The following is a 27,959-nucleotide window of genomic DNA, read 5'->3' on the forward strand; positions in this document are numbered from 1 at the left end:
CTAAGTTCCATTTTTGTTCTGTAAGAAACATCGTATAGGTTCAATATAATAAAAATCCTTTAAAATAACCTCACCACTATACTGTACAATGTTCCTGGCCAAATCATGAGACGCCCTGCAACATTCTGTGTAAAATCTTATACAGGTTTTATTGTTTTGACGAGACTGTTGATTACGTTTCTGTATCAATCGGTTAAATGACACGATAGATAATATAAATTTGACGACATTACCCGATATATAATATATAGAATATTTATTACATCAAGCGTTATATTAGTACAGTAGGAAACCGATTATCCGGAACGATCGGGACCATCGCTATTCCGGATAACTGATTTTTCCGGTTTTCTGAATCGCTACAAAAAGTCGTTTTTTTTATTGTTAAACCCAACTATAAAAAAAAATATTTGGAAATAATCTTGAAAAAACGAAGTAATACACTAATGATTATTTCCAAAATGATGCTAGGGTAAACATCTTTCAAAAAAGAAAGAAAAATCCTAAAATCTTATGAGGAAAAAAAATTTTTTTTAAAATAATAGCGGGAAAATTTATCGAATTTCGCTCCGGTTTTTTGGTTTTCCGGTTTTCTGATTTCCGGATAACGGGTTCTGTACTGTACTTTTAAAAACAAATATTCTCTGGTATATTTAATTATCAATATGTTATTAGTTCTATGTTGATTTTACCTCTTAAAATATATTCAGATAAAATTGTGACATAATTTGAATAAAAGGGTTTTGGACAGTTAAAGACAGTTCTGGACAGGACGGTTTAAACCAGGGTTTAAACCGTGGATTAATCCATTCTGTCCTAAACCTTGCCAACCCTGATATATTTTTATTATATATGGGTCACAAATTAGAAAAATGTTTTTTTTTCTTTCTATCATTTATAGCTACTATTTTATTAAAAAGTTTTTTCTCTTTCAGAAATTTACTTTGAAAATGTTGCAGAAAATATTCGAAGTTACTCTTAAGGAATTGCCAGAGGGAATAGTTCTCTCCCATCCTCTTTGTCTTGGTCTTCCAAAGATAATTAAAAACGCATATTCACTTTTGAAAAAGAAAGATGCTTCTAAAATCTTCGTTGGCGCTTTGATGCGAGAATTTTTATCTGTTCATTGTGCATTAGAATGCATCTTTTCACAAATAGAAATTTTAGAAGTGTCTCCACAGTTGAGGGAATCAGAAAACCTTTTTGTTTATGTTTCTGAGACATTTTTGAAACATTATGGCTATAATTACCAGGAAACATGTTATTTTAAATTTGTGTCTTGCTTCGATATAGAAAAAGTTGTATTTGCTGCAAAAACTACTGACAGTTTTGCATGGTTTCAAAATCCAAAAAATCTAAGAAATGTACTTTTGAACTGCCCTGACAATAAACTTTTATGTCGCCAAGATGATGTTCTACTTACTAAGGAATTCACAGTGCAAGATATTATTACTTTGGACTGTCAACCACTGCGTCAAGGTGTAATATCTACAAAAACACTAGTAGTTGTTGCAGACATAAAAGATTCTATGCACTGTAGTTCTCAATGTGAAAATACGATAGATGATTGGTCAAATACAATGCTGACGGAAAAGTATGCATTGAATTTGATCAATTACACAAGTAGTAATTTTTTCGGCATTCGACTCCCAACTGCTCCTGTTTCCACTGCAAAGACACCTATGAGTAATACCTTAAAGTTTTTGTGGGTATTTGAAATGCGTGTTATGTCTAAAATAAACAGCCATTTTATTAAAGAGCTTGAAAAAGCCAACAAGGCAATAGATCCTTTCAATACAGTTTTCCTTACCCATTCTATTGCATCTAAGTTACATTTAAAAAGTGGTTGTTGGGTAAAAATTAATTTGCTTAAACCTACAAAAGCGAATAAAGCAAAGAGTCCAATGGATGAGCACATATTTCCTGTGCATTCATTCAGCACTCCTGGCAAAAGACAGGTTGAACCAAAATATGTCTGCAGACTTGCTCAAATTTGTGAATTCACAAATGAAAATGCTTCAAAACACTATTTTCCAACAGATAAACTTGTTTACATATCTCCTCTCCTTTGGTTCAATTTGAATAAGCAACCATCTGTTCTCATGCAACCACATTTAAAACTGCAGATTGAAGTAATTACACACACACACATATATATATATATATATATATATATATTTTGTTCCATTAACACATTTTTATTATTAACCTAGTGTATGTAATTTTCTGGTATATCATCAATTATCTCATATTTTTTTAAACCAATAAATCTTATCCTAAAATGATTAATGTTGCTAAAATTTTAATAGTTTCATTAATTATATATAATGTTTCAAAACACTATTTTCCTACTGATAAACTTGTTTATCTATCTTCTCTCCTTTGATTTCTGAATAAACAACTATTTGTTCTTATGCAACCACATTTAAGATTTAAGAACCACATTTTATTTTTTGGTATTAGCATATTCTATTTAATTTCCTGGTATATCATTAATTATCTCATATTTTTTTGGAAATAAAGAAATCTTATTCTAAAATGACTAATGTTGCTAAAATTTTCATAGTTTCATTAATTGTATATAATGCTTCAAAACACTATTTTCTTACAGATAAACTTCTTTACATATCCAGGGGTCTGTCTAGGACAAATTTACTACCATTTAGCAGTACCTTCACAAATTCAACTTAAGGGAAAACGGTAGTTTCACAAGATACTTTTAAAAAAGCAAGCTCTAAGATTCTCTTCCCCCCTACCTCTTGAAATTTGTTGTTGTATTCCCGTAAAAACGATGATTTTTCATTAAGTTGCATGAGTTAATTAAGCATTTCGATTTGCAGTGTAACCCTCCTGTGGATTGCTATTATGATTGCTTTTCCGAGGAAAAAGAGCTCTACGAAACGAATATGTAGCATGTGTTTGGTTAGATAATGCAGTTTGGTAAGCCTAACCGGTCGCTTACGCCATATTATAGCGAGCTTTTTTTCACACAGTTTCTTAAAATGAAATGACGAGGCTGTCCCTCTGTAAAGTTTACATGAAGTCAACCTTTATTTTTTTTATGAAGCATTTTTTCCTCTTTATAACTCTTTCTTGTATGACCCAGTCGAAAATGTTCTCATAATGAAGATAACTTTTAGTGCTAGTACNTGAGATTCTTGCTTACATGAAGTCAACCTTTATTTTTTTTATGAAGCATTTTTTCCTCTTTATAACTCTTTCTTGTATGACCCAGTCGAAAATGTTCTCATAATGAAGATAACTTTTAGTGCTAGTACTGTTAAATGTATGTTTTTATTAAATTCAAATTGAAATTTGACTGTGGACAATGATTTTTATGGATTTTTAAATTTGGATACAATTTTAAGCCCAAAATTTTACAATAGCAAAATTGTTTTTGAACATATGGGACAAATATATATGGAAATTTACCAGTCATAAATGATTTTTATTTGTCGAGACAATTTTTGAAAATATTTTACCCTATTTTTGTATTGATTTTTTAATATAATTTTTAATTTTCACAAATTATGTGTAAATTTTCACAAAATATGTACCTCTTAAGAAAACCTAGACCGATCCCTGATATATCTTCTCCTTTGGTTTATATGAATAAACAGCCATCTGTTCTTGCGCAGCCATATTTACGGCTACAGATTCAAGTAATTACACTATTATCTGTTTATTTGAAATATTGATCATGCTATTTTCTTTATAGCCTTTAGATGCTTCTTTTTCTCCTCCAAATCCTGTTGATGCCTATGCAAATTTAATACAATCTCCCAATTATGACTTAAAAGTCAAATGTGATAGAATGGTCTCAAAATATTTTAACTTCCAAAGGTAAAAATTATTTTTCATTTATTCAACAAGAAATTGTTTAGAATATGAATAAATATGCACTATATTTATCTTCCAGATATATTTGCAAAGGTGATGTCATTTGCATTGATTCTAAAGGTTAGTAAAGGTTAATAATACTTTTTGAACAACTTCTTCATTAAATAGCATATTTTTCCTTCTAAATTGTTGCACATTATTATATTATAATTTCAATCTTCTAGGACAATTGGAAATCTCCCAAACTGCTTTGGATGATGAAAGTGACAAGTTAAAGTATGTAAATTATCTGTGTAAATTCAATGTCAGTTGTCATTCTATTACTGCTGCACATGATTTCATATAAGTTTATATGCCACAATTTCTAAACAAATATTCAAAAATTACAAAAATCTATTACTGCTTGTCATTCTATTACTGTTGCACATAAATTCATATAAGTTTATATACCACTATTTCTAGACAAATATTTAAAAATTACGAAAATGTATGAAATATTAACCAAATCATAATTTGAACTTACAATAATCTAATATTCACCAGACTCTCGACTTTTTTCAGTTTTGTGATGGAGGCTTTAGCATTTCTAAAGATTGTAAATGTTAAATCCTATTACTATCTACATTTTAATAAAATTTTAAAGTATTTCCTTAAAGCTGCACAAATTTGTTTTGTACGAAAAAAAAAAAAAAAAAAAANAAAAAAACATGCTTTAAATGTATAGTTAATGAGTCTAATGATTAGCTATATATTAACACTGATTTCTGTTTTAGTTATTAATTATTTAATTAATGTCATAATGTTTGCAATATTTCTTCATGTATGCTAAATGAGTTATTAAATTTGGAATTCCTTAATGGAATTGACATTTTTGTATGTGGATTCCTCCCTATTTGTCACCTTCAATTTGTTTTCATATCCTTCTCCAATCTATTTTATGTAAGACTAAGTTTTTAGCAATGCTTGATTTGACCAAAATACATTTTACTTGCTTTGATATTGGCCTAATATAGAACTTTATCTGGCATTAAACTTTAATGCCCATTAAACTTTATATTTAATGAAGTCTATTAAAGCCTTTTCTTTCTTTCTATTTTTTCCCTTTTCTATAGTATGTAGATATTTTTATGATACAGTATTTTTCTTTGTATTTTCAATTTTTAAATCTCAAAAAAAACTTTTTACTGTTATTTAAAAAGTTATTTTTAATATTAAAAAGAGAGAATCCAAACTTATTTAACCATAACTTGAAATGAAAATAAAATATTTTTTATGCTATTATTAAAACAAGCTTATATTTGTGCTAAAAATTAAACATATCTTGTGAATAATTTTCATGTATCTGACTATAATTATTTTTAGCTTAGCAGTTGATTTTTTTGTTTTTGTTTTGTTTACTATCTATCATAAACTTGTTTTGCGATTGTATTAATTTTATATGTTACTAATATTCTTTAATAATTTGTTTTCTCAGAAATCCTACACTCTATTTTCATATTGCATCAATTGAGGGTTCAAATGAGGATGAGGACTTACCTGGTTATGTTATGGACAACAAAAGTGCACGTTTATACATGGTAAAGTATTTATTCAGCCTTTAGATATTTTTTATTTGTGTTTGAAATTTTCAAAAAAAATTTTTTAAACTTAAAAAAATTATAAAAAATTTATTTAGTTTAAACATCAGCTATATGTTATTTTAGTATTTAATCAACTCACCTTTTACATTATCTATTAAATTTTTATTCTTTTATTGCACTGATAAATTTTTATTAAACATGGAGCGTAGCCTTTTTAAAAAGTGCTTAAAGGTGCTTTTTTTCGATTTTCGTCTTTTAAAAGCCCTTAAAGGTGCTTTTTTCGTAGGGCATTTTTAAAAAGTGCTTAATTTTCCTAAGATATTTTTCTTTACTATGTCAATTTTCGCCACAAATTATGCAAAAGCGAGCTTTTCGCATTGTTCTATTCAACCTTTTCACAATTCATTCAACCACAATCTATTTCAGCCTACTATTGGTCCATAGCGTATGAAAGCATAAATTGTTTTACATGTTTGATGAAATACTCGGGAGTACACATGTGCATCTACTGAGCTGGGTTCGGTGAGATTCTTGCACTGTCATGTGCAACTCTGCTGCATTTTGCAAGATATTCTCAATTTCAGACATCATTTTCCACCCTTTGATATCGAACCGAAAAACCTCTCAATCTTTTCATGGTGGCCAATATTATCAAGAAAAGAGTTCTTTGTCAGAAACTGGTCATTTTATTATGATCATGTATAGTCTTTGAAAATTATTTTGCATTTTGTTAAGGTATATAGTGCTTAAAAATATTTTTGAGTGCTTGAAAAGTACTTAAAAGGTGTTTATTTTTAGTTGAAAGATTTGGCTACATAATCTGTTAAACATTCAAAGTGTATTTTATATTCTTCCTTTATTTATAGGTAGGTACAAGACAAAGCTATGTACCCGCTACTATGGAAGTTTATTATAGCTCTTCTCCTTGCCATCCAATTTGGAATTCTGTGTCAGAAGGTTTATCTCATTATGTATCCATTTTGCAGGATCTCATATTACCCTTTTTAAAATTACAGTAAGTAGAAAATAATATAAATAGTGCATTTTAATTAAAAGTATTATTTGAGTTTATTAAATTTTAAGACATAAATTACCAAAATGAAGAAGCCAATGATTTTATTAAATAATTTTTCACTTTGTAGAATCATAATGATGCAAAATGATTTTTCACTTAACCGAGTGTTTTGTCTTTAAGCAAGTTAATATAGAAATTTCTCCTTAATAAACAATTTTCTCATTGTGTGAGAAGGGGAAAAAACTCTAGATTTACATCAGCAAAAAATCAGGGGAAAGATTGTCACAAAATGTTCAGTTGATTGATTAATTTTTTTTAATTTTTAAAACTATATTAAAAGATGCACATTTTCTTGTAAGCGCAGTCTAAGTAATGAAAGTTATTAAATAAAAAAAACAAAAAAATACTCAACCTATAATGAACTTGATTAACCCCTTAACGATCAGTTAATTTTCAAGATAATGGTCATAAAAGTGCCTATTTTGCCAAATACACATATTTGATTAGTGCTGACATCTAGTTTAAAATAAACTAACTATCTTCAATTACCTTAAAAATATCCTGGTACTGCCATCTGATGTGTAAAATGAGAAATAAAATGTTTTCCAGGCAAAAGAAATGAACTAGTTTTATTCTTATTGGCGCTTTACTACCGAATACTCCAGCCCATAAATTTCACGAGAGTGAGAAATAGAGGGCGAAACATCACCCCGTTATTTTCACGTGAGCAAGAAGGAAGGGGTTAAGAAAAATGTTGCAGGTCTATTCAAAAAATTTACTAGGATTCCTAACAATTCCTTTTGGTGCGACTACGATCATAATCAAGACTGTTATCTCAAATACTAAATGAAATGTTATCTTAAATCCCAAGTCTAAAGAATCATTAAGAAGAACAGTCCATGTGTAATTTCCATAGATGTTACGTATATATATTTAGCAATACCTGAATAATTTTGCTCAGTAGAATTAAGGTTTGACAGAAACTGAGAAAAAGACAAGAGTTACTTGGGAACAAACTGAACTTTTGAGATTCCTAATTTATGTATAGTACATATATATATATAACTAATTCAATGTCTTCTCTTCTTTTTCAAACTTAATATTTAATTACTGCTCTAATCTGATTTACCAAAATTAGGAAAAATTAATGTTTATAACATGATGAAGTTTTGAAATAATTAACACATTAAGCACAGGTAGAGCTATTTTATTAATGTAGCTGATAAAAAATAGTTCACAAAGATATAGATTTTAATTATTTACTTGTTTAACATTATAGTGGAGCATATAATAAAGTCACGCTGTCTTCTTGAATTTATGATTAATTAGTGTTGTTGGTAATGAATAGTGTTGATGAAGTAAGAAGAATATTCTTTTTTTTAAATATATTTTCTATTGCTGTATTTTAGTAACTTTATAATTATTCCATTTATTATATTTAATTTCTACTTTATTGCACTGTTTTCTATTTAAGTTTTTAATTTTATGTTTTCATTAATAGACATAAAAAGTCAAATCTTAGCTCGAATATTCTTTTTTCTGGTCCTCCATGTTGTGGGAAAACTACTGTGATCAAGACTGTTAGTCGATGTTTAAATCTTAATTTATATCAGGTAATCTTTTGAAAGTACTTACTATATCTTCTGTGGTATGCAAATTTGTATTATGGTGTACAAATGTGCATAAATTGTTTTTTACGTGTGAAATTCTAAATTTGTTGTCTCTGTGTTCCTCAACTAGCAGTTATTGTTTAACTTTAAAACAGAACTATATTAGCATAAAGTATGCGGTACCCATTTTCTTGGATTGAAGTTTTGTTGTTCTATTTTTGAAATTTTTTCCGCTTATTGCTACAAATGTATCTATTATTGTATATACTGTAATAATAATATCTAAGCACTGTACTGTTGAATGTATTAAGTTGCTTTTGTAGCATTTTGGACAAAAATACAGCATTAGTCATGCTAGTAGCCCTTCCTGAAAACATGACTTAGGGACTCTTGATTTTATGAGATTTCATTAGAAATGTGAGAGGAAAGAAAATAACTTTCGTTTGTTTGCAGCATTAGAAACACACATAATTTCTTTCATGATAAAATAAATGCTCATTTTAAGAGTCTCTCTTATTACAATAAATTTTGTATTATATCAAATTCAAAGCAATTCTATGTAATAAACCATTTCTATGTATTTTAGGTGAACTGTCATGAACTAGTGGGTGAAATTTCTGCAGTTGTTGAAGCTAGATTAAAAAATAAAATTGAAAAAGGTAATATATAAATTTTTTGTTTCTGATATTTATTCTCTTTATATTTATTTATCATTTTATAAATTTAAAAAAAAAACAATATAGTTTTTATTATGTCTGATGCTAAATTACATACTGTTTCAAGTCATATATGTATTTTTTTTCATGTAGGCATGAGTTATGCACCCTGTATAATTCTTTTGAAAAATGTTCATTTTATTGGTAAAGAAACTGCTGGAGATGGTAAGAATTTCAATATATTTAATATATTTTATTTAAATTATTAATTTATAAACTATATTATTGAAGTTGCATGTCTGAAAATATTAACTAATTCTACTAATGTGTTAAATTATTTTACAATATTATTTATTTATGTCAAATAGTTGCAGAAATTGTTTTAACATGTTTACCATTATGGTATTTTGAAACTCTCCATCATTGTTAACTTCTGTACCTTTTATAAATAATTTATCAAATTACTCTTATAAAATGTTTATGATATAAATCATGTTAAGTCATGTATAAGTCATGTTAATCTTAACAATCACTAGATTTTATATTTTGTTAATATATATGTGCATACAGTTTCGTTAGTTTGAGAACAACATTGTATTTTGTTATTGATTAAAAAAAATTTATGTGGTTTAAAATATGGATGTTTTATTTTGAATAATACTTTATTAAAAAAGATCTGTTTAAATTGTGAAATCATTGATTACTTTTTGAAATTAAAACTAAAGTGCAAATACATAGCATACTTTTTAGAAAATTAATGTTTTTTACTCTAACTTCTTTTCTTTTAAATTACTCCAAATTATAAATTTTATCATAAAACTTAATTTTAATTACTTTTATTCTATATTTAAGTATCAACTCAATCTGTTAATCACCCTCAAACTACTTCGGGAATAATTTTTTTAACCGATCAGGAAAGGAAATTTAATACTAATTAAGTATTTTAAAACATTTTTTTCCTTTTGGTAAAAATCTCTGTTTTAAAAAGTAATTTAACTTATCTTTTCTTACATTTTAATGTCAAGTTATTTTTTCATTTTAGACTTGTTAGTGATCATATTTTTATACAACATATTAAATTATGATTGACCAGTTGCTTTTTCGAGAACACTGTGAGATTTCTCATACACAAGTGCAATGCTTCAAATGTTCTTCATGAATTTGTTAAAAATTATGAAGTATTTTTTTTTTAATTTTACATCTTATTAATTGTTAATCATTGATAATGTAGCATTTTTTAAAATTTATTTTCAAGTATTGACTTAAATTTTTATTTTGCAATTCTAGAAAAAGTTCAATCTTTGATTACTTATTACAATATTTTAGTTTGTATTCAACAAATGTTTTAGTAAAGAAAATTGTAAAATTACTTTTTCTTGGAGTCTCACTGGGTTTTAAATTTTTATAGGTTTTCTGATATTGCATTTTAAGTTGATTTTGCTTTTTTTTTTTAAAAAAAATTTCTAACATTTAATACACACAATACTATTGAAAAACTGCAAATTGGGAATTTATCAATTAAGTGTAGCCAGTTTTTTATTTTTATCTTTTATGAACACTTCATTATCTGGCATGTTGAAAAATTAAAAATGTTGAGAATTAACACATAAAAGAGTTTGAATCTACATACAAGCTTTTTAATAAATAAAAATAAAATATCAGTGTGCAGTCTGAATTCTGTCACTGTATTTAAACATGAATATTAAGTTTTGACTTCTCAAATACTGTTAAACTACAGTTAAAAACTCTTTAATGCATGTTATAATTCAACACTATTTAATATTTAACCAGGAATTTTTTTTTTAACAAAAAGTTTATTTTTTTGTTAAAAAAACTTATAAAAATCTTTGTTGTTACTACCATAACTTGAATTTAATAAGAATTGAAAATTATTGTATTAAAGATATCAGAAAAAGTCTGTTCATAAAAATGTCATGCCCTTTGAAAAGGTCTAAAAAATATGCTTAATTTGTAAATAAGCATTGTGATGTTAGTGTTTTTTTTTCTCTATCAATCACATAACAGTTGAAGCTGCAAAAATAAAGTGTGGTAACAATTGATAAAAAAAATATTGGTGGTCATGACATTGGTTAACAGAAGCTGCAACCATGCTAATTGCTTACTTGCAAATGCTCTTTTTTGTGGAGTAGTTGTGTGTACATGTTCCTGTCTAAATATTTTATAAAATATAAAATCTTAATTTCACGATGAAGATGCAATTAAACTAGATCCTTTACATCAGAAAACACAGATTTGTTATGCAATTGCAGATTTTACTGGAATTTAAAAGTTTTAACGATAGTGTATTTAATGCCTGGATTGTTGAGCATCAAAAAATTGCTAACGAAATACAAAGAATTTAAGTACAGAAGCACCTGCACATTTTCCCCTTTAATTATAAGAAGGCATACCATTTAATCTAGCTCATTTTCGAGTTCTACGGATTGTATTCTTGCTAAATTAGGCATCTTCGCTTTAATACGTTCCTTTATTTAACAAGTAAACTAACCTATATTCTTCTTATAAATGACTGTAGTTATGTAATGTTAAACTGTACTTTTGTAACATCAAAACTTAAACTTTAAAATGTGATCATTGTCTTTTCTAAATTGCAAATAAATTAATCTTAATTGCAATCTTAGTAAACATCTTGTTATTAGGCTATTATACAAATTGCAAATTATTCTTGCAGATACCAGAGTGATCCATTCCTTAGCAAAACTTCTGAAAGAGGTTAACAGTCATGGGAGTGAATGGCCAGTTGTTGTCATAGGAACCACTACAACAGCAAAGCTGAATAGCAATCTAATGCCAGCATTTTTGCATTTTGTGGAAATGAAGGTATTTCTGTTTGTCAGAATGCACATTTCAATTTGTATTTATAATTGACAACTGTATATTAGGTTTAATTCTCAATTTATGTTCCTGTTTAGTGAAATATTTTTTTTCATTCTTCATCTTTGCTTTTATGTTTGAAACTTTTTAACTCATTATAATGGAAAAATTTTTACTTTAAAAATCTCAATTCTCTGCTTAATCCACAAATGTGTATAATTTTCTCTAATTATATTCATTATTTATTTTTTAATATGCTTACTGTCCTAAATTAGAGGACTGTCTTTAAAAATTTATTACAGGAAGTCAATTTCTGTTTAAAAAAAAAACAATTCTTGCAAGAAATTAAGGTGAAAAAGTACATATTTTTTACACTAGTTTTAGTTACAAAACTCACCAGCAGAGGGCATTGTACACTACTTTGACAATTTTGTTACACTAAATTTAGATATAAAACTTTCCAGCAGAGGGCACTGAAAGATACTTTGACAATTTTTTGTTGCTTTTTAATTAAGAAAAATTTTGTTCAAAAAGTGCAATATGGGATTATGGCTGATAGTATTTCAAAAATGTTTTAATGTAATTTCGATTCATTAAATTTTTTTTAGGAAAGTTGCAATATTATTTTCAGCTGTTTTTCTTTAAGATACAGGTTTACTATTTGTAGAGCCATCCACTGAGAAACTTTTGAATTAAAAACAGATCTCAGAAGTTTCTATCACATGGATTTGCAACAATTTTTTTTAAAGCCTTTACTGTTTTTCTGTTATAAATTAAAAAAAAAACCCATGAGTGTGATTTTAGAACGTTTGTATATGTCTAACAAGAAATGAAAAATCGTAGAAATTATTTAAATTTATTAGACTTGTTGTAATTTGAGATTTCAACGGTGGTAATTGTGCCTTCTCGTTCTTTCTTGTCCTAAGCAACAAATTTTTTTTCAGGCTCCCACTGAAGAGGAAAGATCTATACTTTTGCAAGATCTGCTAACTGTTTGTGATGTTGGAAATGACGTATCTACTTCATATTTGGCTCAAAGGACAGCTGTAAGTCAATGTTAAAATGAATCAATACATTAACAATTTTTAATTTATACTATAGGATGAAATTTTAATCAACCTCTTTTTATCTATCTGAAAAAGTACCCAAAGAAAGAACTGTATCAAAATAAGAATGTCTATTTTAGAAGTGAATTGAAAATAAATTGTCGCAATATACCTAAATTGAATGTTACTAAATTGTATATATCTTTGATTTTGTTATTTTTCACCTATCTGCATCTATTTCATGCAAACACTCTTCTGTATATGTTTCTCATACAGATGATATTGCTTTAAGACTGGGTAATGTTCATGATCATTCCCCTATTATTACCTGTTACTGTACAGTGCACAAAAATAAATAGACCAACCTGAATAAATTTTAATCTAATGATCGGTTCTTCACATTCTTGGTCTCAATCTTAATGGTTCGAGAGAGTGACCTCAAATAGGCTAATTGATTATTGCAGACAATCTTTTAAATTACCAAATCAGACACAAAAACGCACTTTCTCTGAATAATATACATTTTTTAACCCGATTTGGGTTACTGATCCCTAAAATATTCTTCCTCTTGTTTGGGCAGGAGAGGTGTTTAAAGTTTGGATCTCTTAATGTTAATTTTATTTTTTGCATGTTTCGCCATATCTCGAGAGCTTTTTAAGTGATCTTGAAATTTTTTTACTCATAAATTTTGTTTATTCAAAAGTAATTCTTTGCAAACAATAATAATAATTAACTTTTAGTAAATATTTCTTATTTCTTATTATTTTATTTAATAATAAAAGAAAAAAATTTGAAATGCAAGGTATAAAATTTTTTATGCCATTTTAGAGAATGTAATTTTTCATGGCAAAATACAAAATCTGAGCAAAATCGGTCCAAATACTTTCTGAAAAATCTAGTTTTAAAAGCATGACTTTTTAAAATTTGCTCATAAATTTCATAAGTAATTTGGCAGCTTTTTAATCAATGAATATTTTGATACATTTACTTACAAAACTAATTTATAATACCTAATGTATTAGTTGGTTCTGCGAAAAAGTTGTTGAATACATTTTGTTACTAAATGTACATAGTGAAATTATAATTTAAGTTATTAATTTTATAAAGATTAACAATTTAAACTTATTAATTGTTATTAACATATTAATTATAATTGGCTTATTAGTTAAAATTGTTTTAAAAAATTCTCACAAGAGCCCTAAATTATAAATTTTGCTTTATTTTCAGGGTTTTGTTTTGGGTGATTTGTGTGCTTTGGTTAGCCAAGCTTTGAGTAATGCTTATAGCAGAATGAGGAAATTTGTGTAAGTTTCTCATCTTGATAATAAAATTAAATCTTACCTTAATTATTAATTTTCATTATTAATTTACCTTATTATTAATTTCCTTTTTGATATGTGTAGCAAGTTCAATTTAAGAATCATTCTAGAACCCTTGAAATCATATTAATTGATTTTATTACCAGTTATTTTAAACTTATTAAATATTTGTTTTAGCCGATATGATGTGGTATGTCTGATGATTATTTGACACATATTTGATGAAATAACACACCACTAATCTATAATTTTTTAATTTCTTGCATGATCAAAGTGTTTACTATTCTTAAAGCCCTGTTCAACAATATTTTTATAAATTATTTTCCTCATATTATATTATTAAATATGTTTTAGTAAAAATAAAAAGTTTTATGAAACTAATGTTTCATTAATTTTACATTTTTACAGAGTTTTGCATTTTAAGGTGCAGTAGTAATAGTTTATTTAAGCCATAGTAGAGCTGCTTTGTGGGTTATTGGCGATAGTATGAAAAAACATCCCTGAGGATAATCCGAAGACATACCATCACAATTTTGATCTTCTGCCGAGAAGATATGTTCCCCACTTTAAAATCCCGACGTCAAGTGCACTAGCTCTTTATAGAAGAACAGTTTAACTAGGTCGGATACCGCATATGCCTGATCAAAGTGGTCATCTACCTGCTCACTGACCGCAACCAATGAGACTTGATTTTGGTGTTCTATTGGGAACCATGTCTTTAGGTTTGTCTACTGTAGGACATATATATATTATAAAGAATTTCATTAATTCTTAGACTCATCATTGATATATCAATTGTCATGTTATTAATATGTTTTAATAGAGAATCTTACATTTGGCCTTTGTTAATAGATCTCAAGACTCCAGGTTTTCACATACAATTTTGAGTTTCTTATTTATTTATTTTTTTTAAAGGAGAAACTCTTAATTTTTGCTTAAATATTTAAACATATTTAATTTGTTTATCTTGAGACTAACAAACAACTTAAAAGTAGAAAAAGGTTTCTTTAAGTTCCTTAATTGTTCCTAAAACATTAATATATTTCCATTTGAGATTTAAATGTTTTTTTTTATATGTTTCTAAACTTATATTAGTGTGAGGAAAGTAGATATGGACTTAAGCTATCATCATTAATTAGCTTTTGTTGTTTAATACTTTTTTATGAATAATATGTTACTTATGGATTTTTATCTACTATAAATTATTATTTATATAGTGAGTGAATAAATACATAAAACAACTTTGGATGAAAAAGAAAAGAAACAAACCAGTATATTATTTAATGGGCAAATCAATGTGTAAATAAATTAAAAAAAATAATGAAAAATTTATTTTTTAATATGGTAATAAGCATCACACTTTTAAAACTTCTTTTTTTTTTGCAATTATATTTCTATTAAAGTGTTTTAAAACGCATGTCTTTTCGTTTCTTTTTCAGAGTTAACAATAAACTAAATTTTCAGGAGGAGGAAGACTTAATTTTAGCATCTGTCCCAGTTGTGCAGCGAGATTTATTAAATTCTCTGGAAACTCTTCACTCAAAGTTTGCAGAGGCTATTGGAGCTCCAAAGGTTTCTTATAATACATTACATATTTTTTGTCAAACTTAAATATTCATATTTTTAATATTTATATATAATTACTACTTAAACAGTCAGAATTTCGGCAATTTCGTTCAAAATTTTTCCTTTCTTTAATGCAATTTGAATCAGTTTGCACTGTTTTGTACCAATAGAAGAAATCACTCTTATGTGCCTAAAGTTTGTTTGGTTTTTAGGAAACATTTCGGGTTAGGAAGTTAATAATAAAATTTTGTTTTCTTATTGTACCTGAATAGAATGAAATATTGCTTCCTTTTTTTATTAATTAATAATAAAGAAAGAAAGTAAATTATTTCAAATTCTTGCAAATTGATTAGAATTTTGGCAAGTTTTCATTTGCTAGTTCAAATTGCTGACCTAAAATAAGATAGTTCAAAGGTGCATAATATCTGATCTATACATTACATGTTAGAGAACATATTATAGCATTTTTATGTATGCAGGGTACACCATGTAATTATAGTAAAATATTATTATCTTAAGATGGCATAAAAAACACTTTTTTTTGTTTGTTTTTAAAATGATTTTGCATTTTTGTTGACGTTGTTCAAGTGTTTTGTTTAATATCATTTCTCTTGCGTTTCATGACATTTGTTGTCATTAACAGATTCCAAATGTTAAATTTGAAGATGTTGGAGGTTTGAATTATGTAAAACAAGAGATTTTAGACACAATCCAACTTCCTTTAGAACATCCTGAAATTCTGTTTTCTGGACTCAGAAGATCAGGTTTGTGCTCTCTGTATTCTATTAAAAAACCCTGTTAATTATAACTGAATAATATTTACACAAAAGCGTAAAAAAAGAAATTAAAAGAAATCAAAACAATTTAATATTTGTTTGAATTTTAACTGTATAATCACAGTTTAAATTTTGCTTGCTTCAAAACTTGTTTCAATACAAAACCGGTGTGTGTCTATGTGTTTTAGATAATTCTAAGGTAAAAGCATCATACAATAAACGTCCCATTTATGAAAAACAAGTTAAAAAGTATGCTACATGGCCACTCCGATATTTTTTAAAAAATTTATATTAGTTAAAAACTGTTTAAAATAAAAATACTATGTTTTAAAAAATGAATGTGTTATGTAACTCAGTATTGCAACTTAAAGTAAGAAATATATTTAATGTAAAATCATGATTATCATACCCAATTTGTTTTAAACTTTGAACAGTTGTAGTTTTTAATTCGGAAACTCTAATGGTCAAATTTTTTATTTAATTTATTATTTATTTACTCAAAAAAATGAGGAATTTTTTATTGCAGCTTAAAACTTTTATTTTAAAATGATGTTTAGTTGATTATTTTTTTAATTGGAAAATAATCCACTGCATTTTAAACTAATTTATATGAAAAATCAACTTTAGATATTTTTTTGTTAGGATCTGAAAAATTTATATGTTTAGTGCAAATACATAGTATCTATATGTTAACAATGTTTTTGTGATATCATGTAATATTATCTTCTTTTCTTATGCCTGAGTCAACTCAAACTAATTTCAGAGAGTGTTAATATTTTTATATATGGCACGCAATGTTAAATTATTTACGTCTTAATTTTAAACACACAAATGCATTTTTATTTCAGGTCTATAATTTGAGACTGGCTTGTGCAACAAGAGATTAATATGGATTTAATTATCAGCTTTTGTAAAATAACATTTAAAAAGAAAGGAAACTGAAGTTTATTTAGTAAAATATATAGAAAGAGCATATGTTTAGTAAATAGAAAGCTCAACTTCAGCCATATTTAATTGTACTATTACGTACATTGAAATTATTGGATAATTTTCAAAAAGTGTCATATCAATACAGTTTTGTTTATTATTTAGAATGTAAGAATTAGAAACTAAACTTTAGCCCCTAAAAAAACCCTGAAACATTATTCCTTTTAGTAATATTGCATTTTTAATTTGCTATTTTCATAATCTAGTGTTGGATAAATTTGATTTAATGGGAAATATATTATTAATTCATACATTTTTAGGTGTGCTACTATATGGACCACCTGGTTCTGGCAAAACATTACTGGCTAAAGCTGTAGCAACTGAGTGTTCGCTTAATTTCTTAAGGTAGGTTTATGAATTCTGTGCATAAAGCTTAGTATATAAAAATTTTACAAATTACATATTTTCACTTATTTTTAATGTTTTATAGTTGCAATTATTCATATACTCAATTATTTTTTCATATGCATATGCCAGTTTTAAAATGTATAATATGCTGTCAAAAAAAGTTTGTATGAAAAATAATAAAACATTTGCCTTACTTTATGTTTTTAATATCTATTTTAGTGTTGACATTAAAAATATAATATCAATATAATAAAAAAATCTTCTTCACATGAATTAAATCTGTTAAATTTTCTTTTCAGCTCAGACTCAAATGTTATAATTTGCATTATCCTAAAGATTACTGAGATTATGCATTTATTTATTAACAACTATTTTAATCTTATATAGTTTTAGATTTTGTTTTTTTGTTCTTTGCATTTTGCATTGCACTATTTAATTTTATTCAAATAAAATAAATTGATTTATTCAAATAAAACAAACAGTTTCCATCAAGATTATTTTAGCAAGAAATTTGATTTAACTAAAAAGTTGATTTTTACAAAATTTATTATTTTCTGAAATAGTACTATCGAAACTTTTTTTATTTATCATTTATGGGTTAAACTAGCTTATTGATTTAAAACTTCACATTTGAATGCATCTACTGTGCAATTTTTTCAAATCGTTTTTCAATTTGATCGTCATAGTTTTTTAATATTTTTACAGTGTGAAAGGGCCTGAACTGATTAATATGTATGTTGGGCAAAGTGAAGAAAATGTAAGAGCAGGTACATTACTTTTTAATATTCATTATTGCTGTAGTTTTTCTAAAGTAACTAAAGTAAAATTTTATATAGTCTGTTAACCCTTGACAGTTTAATTATTTTTTTGATAATTTAAGACCATTATTTCATTTTATTTCTAAGTTTGGACCAAATTAATTAGACTTTCACATCATCCACTAGTCACTAGTAATATACTTGTATTATTCTGAACATTATATTATGTATATGAGGAATTGAGTGGATGACATAAGTAAGAGACAGTTTTAAGAAATTGAAATTTCTTGTGGAAAGTTTTTATTTTAGTCATATTTCAATACCATTTGGACGATAGGTTCTCTATATTGCCCGTTGACTATACATATATGTGAAATTCCTTATTTGAATACTGGGCTATCTATTTTTGTTAATTTTGTGGTACAGAGCTTTGAAGTCTAATGAAGGCACTTATTATTATTTTTTTTTATCTTGTCTAATTTGCAATGTCATTTATTTTTCAGCAAAAATTTGTTAATGATTAAAAAATATAAGAATTACTAGTATGAGCATAAAAGTGACACTAACTTTATTTTTTTTAGTGTTGTTGTCTGCTAATTTAAAGGAAGTCTTCATATATCAGAGTTAAAATTAAGTTTATATAAATAAAACCGTTTTTTTTAATAATTTTGAATCTCTTGCAATAATGATGAAAGATTTTTGGTTTTTGCAGAAGGTACATTTATGTTATCTTAAGTATAAATAATGGAGCTGTTACAAATACAAACTATTTACTCAAAACTCTTTTTATTTGCTGTATTTAAGAATCTTTCTTTTTGTTTTCTTTTATGTTTTTAAGAATTATTCTTCGAGTTTTATCTTCTTTATTAACTGTACTTATTCTACTATTGTATTTGTTAAGGTTTACTGATTTTTTTATAGTGTTTAGTCAAGCTAGAAGTGCTGTTCCCTGCATAATATTTTTTGATGAACTGGATTCTTTAGCTCCTAATAGAGGAAGAAGTGGAGATTCTGGTGGAGTTATGGACAGGTTTTAAATTTTTTTGTTAAATTGTTAACCTACTACCTACTATTATTGTAAGCCTATTATTATTGTTTACCCAATGTTTGATAATTTCATTTAGTTATTTTAATTTTTTTTTTTTAATTTTGTGTTATTATTTATGTTTGATAATTTTACTTCAATTTATGTTTTCTTAAATTTTTGCACAATGCCCATTTGTTATTATTTTTTGAACAGAAGGAGAACTCAAATTCATTAAACAATTTAATTGTTTATTATGAATTTCTTTAACTATTGAACTTTGGTGTAAGGAGAAAAATAAGGAATCACATGGTTTGAGTGTTTTACAAAAATCACAAATTTATTTATTTATAAATTTTTTTAATAATAAAGTTGAGTCAATTTAAAGGTGAAATGATATGTGGCAGATTTATAGCACATGCCCTAGAATACTTCACATCTACAAAATTGTTTTTTAAGATTCGTCATCAGTTTAATATAAACTGTTTATAATGATAAATACATATTAGTATGCTTGTTATCAGCATTTAAATATATGATTTAAATTTTTATGTAAATGAATTATAATTTTTTTAGTCTTGTTTATTTAATGTTTAGTTGCTAAGCCTACTATTTATATTTCTTAGTACTGTTCTGAAATTCGCCACAAAGTAGGGTATAAAAAACTTATCTTGAAAACTAGATTGTGACCAACTTTTTAATTAAAAATTTCGTTTTGCTCTAAAAACATAATTTTTAATTTTACTACTTTGTTAATATTAGGTGTTATATTTTTTTCATTTTAAATCTCATAATGAATTTTTATGCATGAAACACTTAGATTTGATTTTATATGATTGATGTTCATTCATATAGCAGCATTATGTTCTTTTAATGCTTATCCTTTGCCGTATTTTTCTGTTTCAAATTCTTCAGCTCTGAAGAAAATATGTATCAGATTTTATTGTTACTTAATGGAATATGAATTTACTTGAACATTGTCTTAAATAATTAGACTCATACCTTAAATATCATATTAAGTTGCTATTTGAACTGGTTTTAATTTCAATTCATACTTTAATTTTAATAAATATATTTTAATTTCAGAGTTGTTTCACAACTTCTTTCAGAGTTGGATGGGCTTAACAAAAAATCTGAAGTATTTGTGATTGGGGCTACTAATAGACCTGATTTAATTGATCCAGCTCTTTTAAGGCCAGGAAGGTAAAAAAATACATATATTGCTCTCTGATTACCATAAATACAAAAAATTTACAGCATTTCTCTTATTTTACACTGCTAACAACACTTATTTCAATAACATATTAAAATTATTATAAATGATCTTTTCAGTTTTTCTATTTATAGTTTCTTGTTTTTAACAAATTAAAATATCCTCCTTGACATTTTGTACCAGTAAAAAAAGTTAAATTATAAATCACTTATAAATATATATGGGTTCAATTATAATGACAATTTTCTTTTGAATGTGTTTCTGTTAAGGTATCTTGATAATAATTTCGTGCCTATTTGTATTATTTTTAGGTTTGATCGCCTTCTATATGTTGGAATTCCTGATAGCAAGAAAGCTAAGCTAAATATTCTGAAAGCATTGACTAGAAAGTAATTCATGTTTTTAGTTATCTTTTTAATAGTGTTTAATATAAATGTTATGCTCAGAGTTGCTTCATTTTATTGAAGACATTTTACTGCTACTGCTTAGACTGTTATAAAAATTTTGTATTTTATTATTGCAATTAAATTTATATTTTATTATTGAGTTTAAAAAAATTATGTGATGAAATTTGTGTTTTTTTTTAAAGTTCTTTTTTAGTTATCTCTTTGTTAATTAATTCAGTTTTTTTATTATGTTTTAAATTATTGAGTAAAACGTAAGTAAATTAGTTATATCAAGGGAAAAATTTGAATTTTTTCTACTTCAAAAATCAGGCATAATCCCAAGTCTTCAAATCTGCAGTGCAATTTACAATATTTGTAAAGTATTTCTTAAATATTTCTTAGCCCAAACAAAATTATTGTTTCATAAATATATAACAATGAATAATATTTTAATTAAATAGATTGCCTGTGCAATTTTCAATATTTGTTAAGTATTTCTTAAATATTTCTTAGACCAAACAAAGTTATTGTTGAATAAATATAGAATAATGAATGGTACATATTTTAATTTTTAAATAAATTGCTTGTTAAACCCTATGTTTCCAGTGTTTTAGTTTATATTACAGTTTTTTTATTAAATAAGTTTTTACATTATCTAAGTATGTACAATGTATATATTTCTAACCTTGTTTTTATTGTTGTAGAATACCTTTAGATGAAAATGTTGACTTGGCAAAAATAATTGATCAATGTCCGTCCAATCTCTCAGGAGCAGACTTTTACTCTCTGTGTTCTAATGCTGTTATATTGAGAGTTGAGAAAAATGTAGAATTAGTTGAAAAAGGTAAATATCTTAAAATTAGCTTTTGTCTTGGGACTGTAAGCCTTAAAATATTAGTTTATTTGAAAATGTCCTATATTTAAATAAGTCTAGAACCTTTTTAATGGACTTAGCATTTATTTTTATTTATAATTACATAAACAAAACTGCAAAATTGTACACTATAAGTTCATGTGCCATTTAAATTACTATTTAATATTTTTAGGTGTATATTATGCAAGTTGTTATTTTAAAAAAATATTTAAGCCATTGTGTACTTTTATTTCAAACTATTTTTGCTGTTTAGCTATTTTGCTTTAAAGCGAAAAAAGAATAACAATATTTAAAAAATATTTTAGTTTATTAAGCTAAGGTAAATTATCCTGAAGTAGTTACTTTGTGGAAACCACTAAAATGAAATAAAGGCAAATAATATTTGAAAATTTTAATTAACAGTATGAAAAATCAGATGTATCATTACAATTCAAATGTGCTCTTATTTTTTTTGTTTAAAAATTGTTTTTTTTTTCATATGCTTTATTTAATAAGATTTTTACTTTTCAAAATACATCCATATAATATTGTAAACATATGTAACAATATTACATTCAAAATCTTTATACATTAATCCCAATTAAGTGCAACACTTGGTTTTGAATAATATCAGCTGTGTCTTTTATATTTAGGTCATAACTAGTTGTCCTAAATATATATCACTTAAATCTGGTATAAGGCGTTTTTTTATAGTTGATTATATATAATTCATTGTTAAAACACTTGCTAATTATATTGTGTAAATTTTCTATTGTAAATTCTTTTCATAATTTGCAATTTAGTTTGTGTTTTCTTTTTGCATCTCATTGACTCATGTACTATCCAAGAAAAAATCTATCTTCCTTACAATAGGAATTTTCATAGCGGAAGAGGTACTAGCATTGTTATAATTGTAGTTATAACAGTGTACTATAGTATAGTACACTGTTATATTCTTATGTCCTAGAAAATAGTCCTAAAATAGAACTAACACTTTCTCAGGTTTGACATAGATTTTATTTTATTGTTTTTATGCTGCTTTTTTAAACTGACTTTTATCATTTTTTCATTTAAGATTATGATTGGATTCTACAATTTTGATTTCTGGATTTGCTGCTTTGCACAAATTTATTTGAAAACAGTTATTTTTAATTTTTAAAGTAATTCACAGTATTTCACAGAAAAGCTCCTGCGTGAATGAATGCAAGGTGGCCCCTAAAGAATTGTATTTATGTTTTGTTATTGTATTTATGTTATATATTGTATTTATGTTATGTATTGTATTTATGTTATATATTTTATTTATGTTATGTATTGTATTTATGTTTTTGTTTTCTTTATTTATGTTGTGTATTGTATTTGTGTTATGTATTGTATAATTGTTTTGTCCCAGGTTTGACTTAGATTTTGTTATATTTGTAGCATTGCTACCGCTACAAATATACAAATCCAATTCACTAGTATATAAGACATGTTAACTCGATTCTATGTTGGGGTACCTTTACATAGAAGAAGGTTGACATTGTCGATATCACTTTCCCCACATATTCTTTTTATGCTACCCTTCAAACGAATTTTTAACAGATTTTTATTTCTGATTATTACTAGAAAATATCATAATGGCATCCAAAATTATACTTTTTTCTGAATCTATCTATAATTTCTTTATTGGTATAGTATTTGTTTTTATAAATATCGTTTTCATATAATGACTGTAAGTGAATTAAAACAATTTAATATACAGGGTGTTTATGAAGTCCCGGACCCATTTTGATGTTTAATAACTCATAAAATAATAAAGATAGATTAAAATTAATAACATAAATGGTTAGATAGACTCAAAAAGTTTCATGATCCTTGTCAATGAACTTCCACGTGTGCCCCCTTCGTTGCAGGGAGAATATCAAGTCGATAGTCAATTTCATGCCAGGTAGCGGCAAGCATGTTGGCATCCACAGAGGCTATTGCGGTTGTAGTTCTGGCTTTTAGGCCATCAATGTTCGACACAATCCTCCTGTAAACATTATCCTTTATAAATTCCCAATGAAAAAAGTCCAGCGTCGTTATATCAGGTGATCTGGGTGGCCAAGGAATTGGACCTCCTCGCCCGATCCATCTTCCTGGAAAATGGTCATTCAAAGAACTACAAACGATGATACCCCAATGAGGTGGTGCACCATCTTGCTGCAAAAAAACATGTAGCTGAAGCTCTTCTAGTTGTGGAAATAAGAAGTTTTCCAACATGCCTAAGTATATGACTGATGAGACGATCTTTTCTGTAAAAAAGAAAGGCCCAAATGACTCGTCGTGCATTAGTCCACACCACACATTAACCTTTGGGGAATCCCTTTTTGTCTCACGGTATTCATGGGGGTTTTCAGATCCCCATATGCGCACATTATGGCGATTAACAATGCCAGAAACATGAAAGGATGCTTCGTCGGANGTAAATATCTTAAAATTAGCTTTTGTCTTGGGACTGTAAGCCTTAAAATATTAGTTTATTTGAAAATGTCCTATATTTAAATAAGTCTAGAACCTTTTTAATGGACTTAGCATTTATTTTTATTTATAATTACATAAACAAAACTGTACACTATTACATAATTACATAAACAAAATTGTACACTATAGGGCAGACACAGCAGAATCACACAGCTTTTTACAGTCCGTGTGCCATTTAAATTACTGTTTAATATTTTCAGGTGTTTGTAAGTTATGTTTGTATGTAAGTTATGTAAGTTGTTATTTTAAAAAAAATATTTAAGCCATTATACTTTTATTTCAAACTATCAAAACACATAGTGTAACTATTTTTGCTGTTTAGCTATTTTGCTTCAAAGGGAAAAAAGAATAACAATATTTTAAAAATATTTTAGTTTATTAAACTAAGGTAAAATATCCTGAAGTAGCAACTTGGTGGAAACCACTAAAATAAAATGAAGGCAAATAATATTTGAAAATTTAAATTTTTTTTCAACATAATAAATTTTTTTATAGCATATACATTTTTTAGCAGTATGAAATATTAGATGTATCATTACAATTCAAAATATGCTCTTAATTTTTTTGTTTTGTTTAAAAATTGTCTTTTTTATATGCTTTATTTAATAAGATTTTTACTTTTCATAATACATCCATATAATGTTGTAAACATATAACAATATTACATTTAAAATCTTCATGCATTAATCCCAATTAAGTGCAACACTTGGTTTTGAATAATATCAGATATGTCTTTTATATTTAGGTCATAACTTGTTGTCCTAAATATATATCACTTAAATCTGGTATAAGACGTTTTTTTATAGTTGATTAAATATAATTTATTATTAAAACACTCACTTATGATATTGTGTAAATTTCCTATTGTAAATTCTTTTCATAATTTTCATCTTAGTTTGTGTTTTCTTTTTACATCTCATTGACTCATGTACTATCTAAGAAAAAGTCTATCTTTCTTACAATATGAATTTTCATAGCAGAAGAGGCACTAGTATTGTTACTATAGTAGTTATAACAGTGTACTACAGTATAGTACACTGTTATATTCTTATGTCCTAGAAAATAGTCGTAAAATAGAACTAGCATTTTTATTTCTGTATTTGCTGACTTGCACAATTTTATTTGAAAACAATTATTTTTAATTTTTAAAGTAATTCACAGTATTTCACAGTAAAGCTCCTGTATGAATGAATGCAAGATGGCCCCTAAGGAATTGTATTTATTGTATTGTATTTATGTTTTTGTTATTGCTCTGTATTTATGTTATGTATTATTGTATTGTATTAAAGAATTGTATTTATGTTTCTTTTGTTCTATTTCAATTTAAGTACAATTCTCTAAATTTTTATTCATATATTTGAACACAATTGGGCTTATAAGCTGCTTTATCACTTTCCCAGGTTTGACATAGATTTTGTCATATTCTTTTTATGTTACCCCTTCAAATAAATTTTTAAGATTTTTATTTCTGATTTTTACTAGAAAATATCATAATGGCATCCAAAATTATACTTTTTTACTGAATCTATCTATAATTTCTTTATTGGTATAATATTTTTTTTTATAAATATTGTTTTCAGTGACTGTGATGTTAAGTGAATTAAAACAATTTAATAAATATTTATGGTGTACCACCTAATGACTCACAAACAATATTTTTACCAATTCAGGATTTATTTCAAGGAATTAGTATGGGGAATGTAAGTGTCAGCAATTAGAAACAATCAGTGAGTTTCATAACATATTAATTTTAGTTTCCTTTAATTTTAAAATTTTTTTAATAAAAAAAAATTGCTTGGCATCCAAAACGCTTGACAAGCTTGTGTAATCATTGATTTCAGGGCTTACAAATTCGTAAAGTTAATTTTAATTATAAAAAAAAAACATTTAAAAACATGATGTTAGTTTAGAACCAAATATAAAACTATAAAAAACATAAAGCTTCATATCTTCATAACTATTGCAATAAGAAAATGTATTCTTAATTTATGTTTGATTTTAAGGATTTTTAAATTATTTAATGATTACTTAAGTAGCTTGTAATATATGCTTTAAGAAAAAAATCATAATATTCTCTAAAATAAGTAAATATTGTCAGTTCTTATCTGTATTGTGATGGTAAAGTGGTATAGTCAGGATTTATTTCAAAGATGTTTTTTGTCATGAAGATGTGAAAAAATTGTAAATAAGAAAAAAAAAATTATGGGACTATAATAAGGTTAAAAATTTTGGTAAATAATGCTTCATATTTGGTAAATAAAAATTTAATTGATAATTATGTATCAAGGCACTTGATGTTTACTGCTATTATAAATATAGACTGAAGAAATAATTTCTATATTCTTCCATTTTTCATTTTCTTATTTAATTAACTTCAGAAATTATTAATTTTATTAGAAATTTTTTAAAGGGGAACAGTAATCAAATTACAACTTAAGTATATTAAGGTTCATTCTATTTTTTCTTTACTAGTTTTGTAAGTATAGTTTTTATCTGAAATAAACAACTTTTTAAATAATTGTTAGTTATTTTTCTTAATTGTTAATTAGTTTTAAGAATTGTTAATAAAAAATATTTATTATTTAAATTAGTTATTTTTGATAGAAAAAAAATAGAATAATCTGGAAATAATAATAGTTGTTCTTATTTATTTCTATTTTTAATTTGTGATTTTTTTTGTAGATGGGAAAAAGGTGGAAGAATTAAGTAGTAATGTTCAAATGGAAGACTTTTTGATTGCGCTTAAATCAACTGTTCCATCAGTCTCTGTTGAACAATTGAAGATCTATCAGGAAATAAAATCAAGAATTGAAAGCGAGTAGCTTTCCTAGAGCAATTGTAGACATGTTAAGCATGTCCTCACAACAATGTGATTACCTGCCTTAAAATTGACAAAATATTTTTCACCGACTCATTATTATTTACATAATTGCAAAAATAAGGTTAATTTGAAACATGTATGCAATGAAAATTTTTTTAATTTATTTTTCTTACAATAATTTAAAAGAATATATATATATATATATGTAGTTATAACANTAAAAGATATATATATATAATTGGCCAAAAATAGCTTTGAAAAAAGCAATTTCTTTTATCTGGTTAATTAAAAATATACCATGTTCATTGTTATTTGTTTAAGTGCCAAAGATGATTTGAAACACTGTAATATATTTTGCCTAGTTGTAATTTAACATGTTGACTATCAATATCAGCATTTAAATGTTTGTTGAAAATAATTTAAATGAATGAAATTCCTTCAATTTTAGTTTGTGTAGTTTTTAAAAATTCTTTGTTGATTTTTTCCCTAATTTTAGAGTTGTGTTAAATGTTTTAGTGTTTTCAAAATAAGTTCGCCAATTTCTTTCCTAAATCCTATACTATTTAATTCCTTAATACAATTATTATTTTGTTTTTTTTATTGTTATTTAGATTTGAGTTTTATAATTTAAATTGAGTTTTTTTTTTACACGAAGAATGTTTGTTTTTCTTTTCATAATTATAATAAATTTTTCTTACATACTTTTCAGCTAGTGTTTTAAACTGTTTTTTCAAATTTTAATTTAATAATTAGGCAGCTACGAAATTTGTTTATTGGTGACCTTAGCTAGTTATATTCTTTAATTTTGACTAATATTCATG

General features: G+C 26.0%; 1 protein-coding gene across 1 annotated transcript in view; it reads left to right on the top strand.

Annotated features, from left to right (window-relative positions):
* LOC107443810 (peroxisomal ATPase PEX6) overlaps window positions 1-27,341 on the top strand; it is a gene marked incomplete at its 3' end in the record, with an annotated part of 30,804 nt that extends 3,463 nt beyond the window's left edge. Inside the window, 21 exon segments of the mRNA XM_016057808.4 lie at window positions 936-2,132; window positions 3,719-3,843; window positions 3,920-3,960; window positions 4,065-4,116; window positions 5,315-5,417; window positions 6,287-6,435; window positions 7,937-8,048; window positions 8,632-8,704; window positions 8,855-8,926; window positions 11,394-11,542; window positions 12,481-12,582; window positions 13,810-13,886; window positions 15,341-15,473; window positions 16,111-16,231; window positions 17,491-17,575; window positions 18,284-18,345; window positions 19,258-19,366; window positions 20,447-20,563; window positions 20,885-20,962; window positions 21,664-21,803; window positions 27,000-27,341. Of these exon segments, the coding sequence (XP_015913294.2) occupies window positions 951-2,132; window positions 3,719-3,843; window positions 3,920-3,960; window positions 4,065-4,116; window positions 5,315-5,417; window positions 6,287-6,435; window positions 7,937-8,048; window positions 8,632-8,704; window positions 8,855-8,926; window positions 11,394-11,542; window positions 12,481-12,582; window positions 13,810-13,886; window positions 15,341-15,473; window positions 16,111-16,231; window positions 17,491-17,575; window positions 18,284-18,345; window positions 19,258-19,366; window positions 20,447-20,563; window positions 20,885-20,962; window positions 21,664-21,803; window positions 27,000-27,139 (3,222 nt within the window). The 5' untranslated portion in view covers window positions 936-950.
* Between the last annotated feature and the right edge of the window lie 618 nt (window positions 27,342-27,959).

This window comes from Parasteatoda tepidariorum, chromosome 5 (genome assembly GCF_043381705.1).
Source record: "Parasteatoda tepidariorum isolate YZ-2023 chromosome 5, CAS_Ptep_4.0, whole genome shotgun sequence".
Classification (NCBI taxonomy): Eukaryota; Metazoa; Arthropoda; class Arachnida; order Araneae; family Theridiidae; genus Parasteatoda; species Parasteatoda tepidariorum.